This window comes from Ictalurus punctatus, chromosome 5 (genome assembly GCF_001660625.3).
Source record: "Ictalurus punctatus breed USDA103 chromosome 5, Coco_2.0, whole genome shotgun sequence".
Classification (NCBI taxonomy): Eukaryota; Metazoa; Chordata; class Actinopteri; order Siluriformes; family Ictaluridae; genus Ictalurus; species Ictalurus punctatus.
The window spans coordinates 26,568,158-26,579,922 of record NC_030420.2 but is presented as its reverse complement, the minus strand read 5'-3'; the positions used below and the strand labels follow the sequence as shown (position 1 = coordinate 26,579,922).

The 11,765-nt window shown below is 39.6% G+C and overlaps 1 protein-coding gene across 2 annotated transcripts in view; it reads right to left on the bottom strand.

Moving 5' to 3' along the window:
- The window catches only part of nphp4 (nephronophthisis 4), a 210,204-nt gene that overhangs the window by 175,378 nt on the left and 23,061 nt on the right, over window positions 1–11,765 (bottom strand). For both annotated transcript variants that reach the window (XM_017468908.3, XM_017468909.3), the window contains exons 3-4: window positions 4,778–4,932; window positions 4,298–4,362 (exon numbers count right to left, since the gene is read on the bottom strand). In XM_017468908.3, coding sequence (XP_017324397.1) covers window positions 4,298–4,362; window positions 4,778–4,932 — 220 coding nt within the window. The remainder of the gene's footprint in view (window positions 1–4,297; window positions 4,363–4,777; window positions 4,933–11,765) is intronic.

Here is an 11,765-nt window from a genome sequence, read left to right as displayed (position 1 = left end):
CACTCACACACTCACTCACACACTCACTCACACACACTCACTCACACACACTCACACACACTCACTCACACACACACACTCACACACAGGTCAATTTGTTTGCCTTCTTAACGTACAATGCCGTATCACCGGTGCTCACACAAGAAGAAACAGACATTCCTATGACACTCTTTTTTTGGGTTAAGGCCCAAATGAATTTTATCCCAGTACTAACCGTAGATGACAAAATGTTCCACTTTTCTACCATCCCAAAAACAAAAAAGCTCTGTACTTCTCCCAGCTGCTGATGAGGCATTGTTCCCAGCCACAGTGCTGCTTGCAGAAGATAGCAGCAGAGTCCTGATTAACTCCACCACATAATAGAGCACACGCAAATCCTTAAGTCATTTAATATAAAAGTGAGCACTTTTTTCCATAATGGACACTGCCTGAGGACTGTGTTCAGAGCAGCATCCCGATTTAATCATTCCACAAGCCTACGCTATGAACCCAGCGGCCGAATTTGCCAACAAGACTTATACTGTATATGCGTAGTTATAAGCCAAGTCAGTCTTCACTTTTTGGCCACAAGTTTAATAAGACCACAGAATCAACTTGTTAGCTGGAGCAAAAAATTCTGGACTGTTTAAACAGATCATTTTAACTATGCTACTTTATCACAGTGGCTTTCCAATATTTGTGATGCATTCTAATGGAAGATGACTATTGCGGATAGACGCAATGAAGACAGTAGGGTTGTCTTCCTAGAAGTACTCCTAAGCATGTGCAGAATGTGTATAATTGGCATGATTCGTCGATGTCAAGTTTAAATAAAATATAGCATATAATATACATAAAATAGCACGTTCGCCTCACACCTCCAGGGTTCGGGGTTCGATTCCCCCCGGGGCCGTGTGTGTGGAGTTTGCATGTTCTCCCCGTGCTGCGGGGGTTTCCTCCGGGTACTCCGGTTTCCTCCCCCAGTCCAAAGACATGCATGGTAGGCTGATTGGCGTGTCTAAAGTGTCCGTAGTGTATGAATGGGTGTGTGAATGTGTAAGTGATTGTGCCCTGCGATGGATTGGCACCCTGTCCAGGGTGTACTCTGCCCTGTGCGCGATGTTCCCTGGGAAAGGCTCCAGGTTCCTCCGCGACCCTGAAGAAGGAGTAAGCGGTAGAAGATGGATGGATGGATGGATGGATGGATATTATATATGGATATATAAAATCCAGTTGTTTCATATGAATCATTTGAAAGACAGCGATTAAAAATAATTCCACCAATACAGACGACTAAGACTAGATTCCTTTTGAATCACAACACTGGCTTCACGGCTCGCCTCAATTCAATTCTCAGAATATTTTGAACAAAAGTTTAATGAAGAACAATTATGACTGAAAAGACTCCTTTTTGTATTTCTGAGCCTGCATGTCTGTATATTCCATGTGTATAAAACTAAAGAAACCAAAAAATTGCTAAGAACAGAGACTTTATAACGTAAACAAAACATAAAAATGGTTCCCCATATCTTAATATCTCATCATATTGTATCTCAGTGTAGTTTACTTAAAAAAAAAAAAAAAAAAAAAAAAAAAAAAAAAAATTAAAAAAAATTTTAATGGTTACGGCACAGGAAAGAACGCAAAAGAACGCGATCATGTGACCAGTGTGCGCTCTATATATTTTAAATCTACAGAATGTGCAAAATGGGACTTCTGGAGTTCAAACCATGCGACTGCATTAGAGGAATACTTACAAAAATTCAGATTTTCATTACGTGAATCACACCTTCCCATGGTGCACCTCATCATCACATTTATGCATTGTGTCACCATGCATCATTACACTCTTAAAATGTAGAGTGGTTTCATGCATAGTGATGTTAAACACAATGAAGCTCTCTGTCCCTGTTCAATTGTTTTGCTGTCATTGTGACTGTGTAATGAGCTGCATCTCATGGTACACAAAACAGACCTTTCAGTGGTTTTGAAGACACTGCGAGAGGTTTTTAAAATTCAAACATTAAACATTATAAGAAATTGGTTAGTGTTGTCAGTCTAGAATTGTAGACAAGTACGTGATTTGAGACTCAAAGCTAGTTTGTTTAGTCAGTCACAGACACTGTGTCACATGGTGCTGTACCGCTCCCTATGACTTATGTTGGTATTACATCATGTGGACATGTAGCATTCAAGCAAAGCTCCAAATGACAGGAGGACATGAGTGGCAGCCATTTTGCATACACATCAAGTTGAGCCTTAAGTACACTCTGTTCTTTTGGTGCTCTTTCACTGTTTATACAAACCAATATACTATACTACCTCTACTATGTATTTTACAAGATGTGGGCTGCATAAAAATATGCATGAGTTACATTACCTGTGCAAAAGAGACTGATTAAAAGAAAAAACAACAACAACAACAACAACAACAACAACAACAACATACAGCTTGTTAAAAAAGGAAGTTGCGCAAAAATTTCCGAAGTAGCAAGATGTTTTCCCACTTGAGGCAGTTTAGCATTCCATGTGGTCTCAGATCTCTGTTTCAGCTATTTTTGTCACATGAAAACAAAAAAATTAAATCAGACCTATCAAAAACTGCCCACAAACTGTATGGATTGATTTGCAGTCCGCACTATTGGTCCTTGTGAAAACAAAGTGGTCCAAGTCAGATTAATGATTAAATAACTTGAGACTTGCTGTCCTTAATATTGTAGATAAGAACCAAAACAGACATTGGGAGAGATTGATGTTTGCCTGTGGGGTCATGTGGTTCACCAACAAAGTAAGCAGTGTTGGTGACTTATAGAGGTATTGTTTCACTAGCAATTATGCTACCATGCTTACGTTGTTTTGCACTAAGAAGAAGATGATGAAGAAGAAGAAGGCAGAGGAAAAGGAGGGGGAGAAGAAGAAGAAGAGGAAGAAGGAGGAGAAGAAGGAGGAGGAGGAGGAGAAGAAGAAGGAGGAGAAGAAGAAGAAGGGGGAAGAGGAGAAGAAAAAGAATGAGGAGAAGAAGAAGAAGGAGAAGAATGAGGAGAAGGAGGAGAAGAAGAATGAGGAGAAGGAGAAGAAGGAGGAGAAGAAGAAGGAGGAGGAGGACGAGGAGGAGGAGAAGAAGAAGAAGAAAAAGAAGAAGGAGGAGAAGTAGGAGGAGGAGAAGGCGAAGAAGGAGGAGGAGGAGAAGACAAAGAATGAGGAGAAGAATAAGGAGGAGGAGAAGATGAAGAAGGAGGAGGAGGAGAAGAAGGAGGAGGAGGAGAAGTAGGAGGAGGAGGAGAAAGAGGAGAAGAAGTAGCAGAAGAAAAGAGGATGAAGATGAGGAGGAGGAGGAGAAGAAGGAGGGGGAAAAGAAGAAGGAGGAGGAGAAGGAGGAGGAGGAGGAGAAAGAGGAGAAGAAGTAGCAGAAGAAAGAGGAGGAAGATGAGGAGGAGGAGAAGAAGAAGACGAAGAAGAAGAATTCTGGATTCTGAGATGCTTTTCTGCTCCATGAGTTTGTAAAGAGTAGTTATTTGAGTTAGCGTAGCCTTCCTGTCAGTGCCAACCATTCTGGCTATTCTCCTCTGACCTCTCACATCAACAAGCCGTTTTGTTTGTCGCATCATTCTGTGTAAACTCTAGAAACGGTTGTGCATGAAGATCAGCAGTTTCTGAAACACACTACCCCATCTTGCACCAACCGCCATGCCATGGCCAAAGTCACTGAGATGATTTTTTTCCCTCATTCTGAAGTTTGATTCTGATAAACTGAAGCTCTCAAGCTGTAACGGCATAATTTTATGCACTGAGCTGCTGCCAAATGATTGGCTGGCTGGATAACTTCATGAAAGACCTGGTGTTCTGTTGTTCCTGTTCATGTGGGTGGTGATTGGATGTAGAGTAATGCATGTATTTTGTCTTTGCCAGCTACTTACATGAGAGTCACAAGTACATCCCTTTGCTTTCATATTTAAAAAGAACTATGTATATATGCAAGCACCCACAGTGCCAAAGGGCCAGGGTCTTACTAATAGTATACTTGAGCTGCCATAAAACATGATTTATAATGCATGAAGAAGTGAACTAAAACACTTTATAAAAATCATTCTTTATTGATTACCCACCCACCAGGAGCTGGAACACACACCCAGTGTAAATATATAGCCCATATAATACAATGTACTGCTGAATGGGAAATCTTTTTTTTTTTTTGCCTGAGGAGCAGCCAGTGTGTGTTTGTATATGTGTGTGTGTGTGTGTGTGTGTGTGTGTGTGTGTGTGTGTGTGTGTGTGTGTGTGTGTGTGTGTGTGTGTGTGTGTGTGTGTGTATACTCACTCTGCAGTGGGTCCCTCAGTGTTGGATGTAGCAGAGCTCGAGGAGTACCATGGAACAGACTCAACCTTCAAATGAAGAGACAGAAATACACACACACACACACAGACACACACTGTAAGCATAATAAAACTAAGCAATTAAAACATGACCGTATATATTCCCATATATAAAAGTGGAGTAATCCGTGAAAATTATATTATTTAAAGTCAATCAAGTCAAGGTTTACATTAATTATTCTTCTTAATGCGTAAATTTACTCACACAGCAGGATATGAACATTTTTCCGAACTTACAGGATTTTCATCAATACCAAATTTCTTGTGTAAATGCTCATACGAACGATTTACGCATAAATCCATTCGTATCCAGCTTGATAAAAGAGGCCCATTATCGGACAGACAAAGGTGTGAAGTTGCCATACACACACACACACACACACACACACACATTGCTGCTCTGAAGGACAGCGCTGTCCATTACCTGCCCTCTCCCTGCGCTTGTCCAGAGAAGAGATGCAGGATGCCAAAGCCCTGCCCCACTGCATTCTGGGAAGTGTCTGCCCCAAGAGAGAGAGAGGCCAGCTCCACAACAGAAACCACTGAGGCCAAACACAGAGACGTGTGGAAGTATACAACCTACAGAGAACAAGAGAGAAAGAGATTTATGTTGTTGCTCGTGTCATTATTATACTATAGTTAGGTTCAAAAGCTTCTGAGCTTCTGTGGTGTAACATAATCCATCAATCCTTCTATTTACTGTACCGCTTATCTGATACAGGGTTACAGGAAGCCTGGAGCCAATCCCAGGAGACTCGGGGCACATGTTCACACACCCATACAAACTACAGACAATTTATAAATGCCAATCAACCTACAACACATATCTTTGGACTGGAGGGAGGAAACCCAAGTACCAGGAGGAAACCCCTGAAGCACTGGGAGAACACAAAGGATTCAATATGAACCCCCAACCCTGGATTTAAACTGTCTATTACTTATATGTTTTCTTTCAATGAGAATTCATTTTCATCTTTTGCCATCTTCTAAAGCCACCATTTGAATTGGACTATTTTTATATGAAGAGCTGTGGAAATGTAATTACTATTACTTAATGCAATTCCAAAAAAAAAAAAAATTACATTATATCCATTGGGACAAAAAAGTAGTATTACACTTACACTTATAAGTATAAAGTCAGGAGGTACTCACTCTTGTACATCATCTTTCACCAAAAACAAAAAAAAACTAAGTATTGATCAGTTTTAATGGCACTTGGAAGCTGACAAAAGTATTTCAATAGGAATTTTGTATAAATTTGAATTATATGCATCTAAAAGTGACAAGGTTTAGGTAAGCTCTTAGCACATGTACAGCCTACAGGTCATGTGACCTACTAATAATCAAGCATGACCACAAGCCCTACAACAAACGCTTTTAATAAAGGTCAAAACAATCAATCAGTTTGTATTGAAATGAGGTGTACAGTGCTGTGAAAAACTATTCAGTTTCTTCTGTTCTTGTGTATATCTCACACGAAACGGTTTCAGAAATGAAAAACAAAATCTAAGATAAAACAAAGGCAACCTGAGTAAGCACAAAATACAGTTTTTAAATGATAATGTTATTTATTGAAGCAAAAAAAGTTATCCAATACCAACTGGGCCTGTGTGAAAATGTATTTTCCCCCTGTAGTTACTAATTCCAAAAATCTATGAAACTGCATTCATAATGGGGTTCATCTGGACTAGACACAACCAGGCCTGATTACTGCAAACCCTGTTCAAACAAATCAACACTTAAATACAACTTTTTCTACAGCATGAAGTTGGTTAAAAGGTCTTACCCAGTAACACACTATGTCAAAGTTGAAATATATTCCAGAAATGATGAGCAAGAAGGTGATTGAAATGCATCAGTCTGCGAAGGGTTACAAAGCTATTTCAAAGGCTCCGAGAGTCCAAAAGACCCCAGTGAGAGCCATTATCTCAAAATGATCTCCAATATTTTAAGGGGGCAAAAAGTTTTTTTTTACATGGGCGATAGGTGTTGGACAACTTTTTTTTTTTTTTTTGCTTCAATTAAAAAATAAATACATAAATAAAAACGATATTGTGTGTTTACTCAGGTTGCCTTTGTTTTATGTCGTATTTCGTTTGAAGCTTACCTTTTGTAACATTACCTAACAGATATATTGCATGTCTGGAAATCTTACCCAGACCAAACTGTACTGAATAAATATAACAAAGTAACTTGGAGTGTTTTTTTTTTATTTATTTATTTTTTTGGATCATGTGCTCATTCTTGGTGACCTTAGACAGATTTCCTGCTCAGTCACCTGATCTCTGGGCAATTTGTTACATTTCTATACTCTCATCATGCAATAACAGATTGGCCTCAGGTTACCTTCATGAGCCAGGACCTTCAACAGAAACAACTGTCTATAGGTAACAAGTGATAAATATTCAGGCCTGTCTCATGTGTAGTGATGCGCTCCCATCATATGTTGCTGATGTAAATTGCATATAAAGGGCTGACATTTGTATCTGATCTGGGATCAAGTCAATTAGAAATGAGATAATGAGAATAGCAAAGCCTGAGAGGGAGATGAAAAGAAGAAACTAGTGACTTTTAAGAGAGCAGTTGTGAAATGAGGGGGAAACAACATGAAATAGCACGTCTATAAAAGTAGACGGAAATGTGAAAAAAAAAAGGGAGAAGACACCTCTAATTAACAAGCTTATCTAAAATCAGCAGTGAGTTCGCAGAGGTAAACAGCGTGTCCTCAAATTCTGCGGCGGTGCAGCTGCGCCACAGAGATGAGAGCAGATTTCGGAGCTAATTATTCAGTCCTGAAGGAAAGAGGTAAAGCGCGTCTCATTCCCCATATCTGCAAGGCGGGTGTCTCCTTGGGCATGTCGAATGAAGCACAGGTCCTATCTTCACAATGATTGAACAGAAAGCCAAAATCCTCTACACGGAACAGCACAGATGTTCAAGCCGCATACAAGCCGTGAAATATTTCTTCTTTCCTGATGAAAATTGGAAGTCGTTTTGAATGCTTCAGATCCAAATGAGCGAGGCGACAATACGCACCACAACAAACCTCTGAAAAAATATATCATTAGATCCCACTAAGAATGGCAAAGTTAAGTAACACTTTAGTTTTAACACATCTAGAAGAAAATAATCAACAATGGGGTGGTGTGATGTTGCTCCGTGAGAAACGGAGCGAACTATTACCACAGCAATTTGCAGATTTTAGTAATAAAAAGGTTATATTTTTATCCATTTATCGTGAAGTTTAATGTCTTGGAACTTTCATGAAACAAGTTTCTGTTCCCACTTGCCTTATAGCAGCTATAAACATTCATTTCCCAAAAAGCCTACAGTTTTCTCTCACTGGAAGTGAGTAGGACAAAATTACTCAGCTTGTTATTACAGACAAGACTCTCCCATATCTGGCAACCTAAATTTACAGCTTTACTTCAGAAATTTGCAAAGCACCTTCATTTGAGGCTCCTTCAATAAATAATGAACAAACATCGCCTCACAGAAAATGTTACCATATCAACAATTACACACTTTTCTGTTTCAGTGTATGCGGCGCGTCGATTGTACAAGTCCATGTGTAAGTTGCCGAGCACGTTAATATAAACCTGGGATTTGTCTTTCAGCCAGAACTACTGTAGTGTCAAAACAAGAAAATGAATCAGCCAATCAGATTCAAGAATTCAAGAGCCCGGTCGTATAATGCTAACTAAACCAATTCCAATTATTTCCCCAAATAACAACTAAGGATTCCATTGGGATGCACTTCTGAGCACTATTATAGCACACCTTACTGCACATAACGCACAACACACACACACACACACACACACACACACACACACACACACACCCTGCAATGACTTTCCACTAGTTTTTGAATTGCATTGGTTTCATGGCCCGTATATATTGTCTATGGTGGACAGCAGTGTCTTGACTCTGTTTCAGTGACTGATTTTCCATTTTCCCCCCCTAATTTGGTCATAGCCAATTCCCACCCACAGCCAGCTCTCCTCTATCAAGCAACAGCTACCAACCTGAGAGAGGGAAGGCAAGCATCTACATCTTCAGAGACGCATAGAGCCAGCCAACTGCAGCTTTTCAAACTCACAGGGCAGCATAACACTCTCAGAGGAAAGCCCTCTTCCACATACACGAGCTCACAGATGCCCTCGATTGGTCGATGTTGCTGTGATTGACAGGGAAGAAAGATCAACACCATCCTTCCCACCCACAAAGAAAGCACAGTCAATTTTGCTCTCTTGGACCCCTGGCCATTTATGGATGTGGCATCTCCAGAAGTCAAACTCGCCGTGTCTAGACTAGATGACAGGACAAATGCTTTTCTGCTATACCACTCAGAAGTCTGATTTGCCATTTCACTCTTTCTTAGCGACTAAAATTCACACCAAGGAAAATCATTTAAAAAAAAAGAAATAAATAAATTAGATTACAACAATAAAATTGCATTCAAAGATATTCAGAGCACTTGAGATCATATACATATTCGTATATCTATTTTATCATTCTTGTTTTAAAACAAACGTGCAAAACACATTGAGCTGTACCTCTGTGGATTAAATAAAGCAATTTTTACAGAATACACCCACATCCACCCTGAGCTAACTCCTGACTGCAGATAACATTTTACATTGCATGGCTGATATATCGACGCTGTCTCTTTCGGAGTGCCTCCGTGTTCCTCTCTCACCAAGTCTCTGCCTTGAGGTCATCGTCTACAAACACATTTCCTATTCAGATGCTGCCTCTGCTCTACTCCGTTCTGACACTTTCCATTTCAGCTGGACGGACCCAGATAAACGCAGTGCTCTCAGATTGAGCATCTTTTCCATCTGATTCTCGTTTCACAAACATCACTTGGGTAAAGGCCTTGTTGAAAGACCTTGCAATATTCCACAGAGGATATGTGTATAGTCTCAGCTGCAGACTCGGTGATTCAGGGATTATATGTTATATATTTTCACTGGGAAAGTAAAGTGGCATGAACCTGAATGATGCCTTTCACTAAAGAAGCCTGACAGGTAGAAAATATCCCCTTCATCCTGCTCCGAGGGTCATTTCATTCGCTAGTCTTTGATTACCAGCATGTTGCGTTCTTGTTTACTTCTCTTTCGTTTCACCAGTCTACACAAAAGTTACAAAAATGAGAGCTATTCTGGAAATATGAACTATAAAAGAATGTTTTGAGGACATCTATTTTTGTTACTCAATCTCTAAATACCCTTTCTGCACACAACTTTGATCTAGACGCTATAGAGTCAGCCCGTTCTGAAATTAGCACAGAGTACTTTGTTTCAGGTTTTTTTTTGTTTTTTTTTACCCAGCATACACGTAAACAAGACGCATCAATCAAACCTAGACCTTGGCTGAACCAGTCAGATTTCAACAGCCTCTAACTCTCTTTCCAATTTCATACAATTTGAGCTGAGAAGTCATCAAACTGAGCTGGACTCTGGCCCTCTGAGATTACAAGTTAGGCACCTCTACCCATTGTTGGAAATTTTTACACATAATAATGTTTATACATAATAATTTTTGTGAATTTTACTTTACCTGAGCAAACCTGAAAATAGATATTGCACCCAATTACATTTCCATGAAAAAATATAGACCTTAAATAAATAAATAAATCTCAAAGATCATGATTACACTTAATCCAATGTCAAGTGGGTCAGACCAAAAAAAATGGTTAATTATTATTATTAGCCAGTGTGGTCCACAGTGAGCAATGCAAAACTGAACCACTTGGTAGCGCTCACTGTAATAGGCTAGTTTAAACAATAACAACACCCAATACAATATTTCTGGTAAATTTCTCTTTGGGAGTTTTCCAATCGTGAGGATCATACACATTTAGCTAGCTAACACAAAAGCCAACTATTCCCTGGCACCACTAACCACAATGAACAAGAACACTGGATTAAAAAAATAAATAAAAAGTTCCTTATTAGCTAATTTCACCAATAATCAATAACATTAATACCACCTGCCTAATATTGTGTAGGTTCCCCTTGTGCCACTAAAACAGATCTGACTCATTGAGGTGTGGACTCCACAAGACCTCTGAAGGTGTTCTGTAGTATCTGGCATCAAGATGTTAGCAGCAGATTCTTAGATCAGACTTGTTTGTCCATTGTCCAGCACATCAAACTAATGCTCGATTGGATTGAGATCTGAGGAATTTGGAGGCGAAGTCACCACCTGGAACACTTTGACTTGTTCCTCAAACCATTCCTGAGCAATGTTTCCAGTGTGGCAGATAAGAAATGCTCTGACCCAGTCGTCTAGCCATCACAACTTGGCCCTTGTCAAAGTCGCTCAGATCTTTACGCCTGCCCATGTTTAGTGCTTCCCACACATCAACTTCAAGAACTGTTCACTTACGGCCTAAAATATCCTACCCCTTGATAGATGCCATTGTAATGAAAGAATCAAATGTTATTCATTTCTACACGGCAAATAAATGCCAAAGAGTTAATAAATGTTGCGTACGTGTGTGTTTTATGTCCAATGGGGAACCTACTCAGGCCACAGATAGGGGGCAGCACATTTAAATTTGGTGACCAGGATTAGAAGCGTTTATCGGGTCAAGCCCAGCCATGGGTCGTATGTTTTACACCCCTGTATACTTGAACCAATCAATCATCTTCATACATGAAAGGTACTGTAAAATTTGTAAGAATTCAAACTATTGATGTGTGTGATGTGGTTGTTTTCGTTCGATTTCTTAAGAAAACGATGCCATTAGAAAAGTTATAAATGACAGCCCCACTCCTTAACCGAACCACAGCCGTTATAAAGGTTCATACCATTTAACGCTTGTAACCTGATTAGTTTGCAAGTCTGAGACCATGTTGGGAAAAAAATTACTTTTACTCTTAGCTAAAACTACTAATGGTAATGATTCATTCAAACTGTTTAAGCAAAATGAATCACTTACTCGGAACTGACTCAAGGACTTGAAATCTCAACACGATGGAGAGTTACACTCTCTTCAACATACTGCATAAAAAGATGCTAAGCTCCTTGTATTCACTTCATTTCCTATTCAGAATAATGAGCTATTGTGGAGCTCCAAACGTCCACCACAGGGATCTGGTCAAGATTTTCTCATTTCAAAAACTCTCCCCCCATTTGCATCATGTTTTGTTATACACTGTAATAAGTCTGTAAGTAAGCTGCAGTGTTTTATCCTCAAAGCAAAGACTTACCCCATAGACTCCTTTAGGTCTATTTAGTTTGAAGCAAAAAAGTGAATCGATACACTTTTCTCCTGCATATATCTAATATACAAACGAAAGCTTCAAACTTCAGATCCAGTGCCTGCGCCTCCTATTGGGAATGGCTTCAAATGAAACGGCCCACAGCTTACAGATGTACTGGCATGGATGCACAAGTGG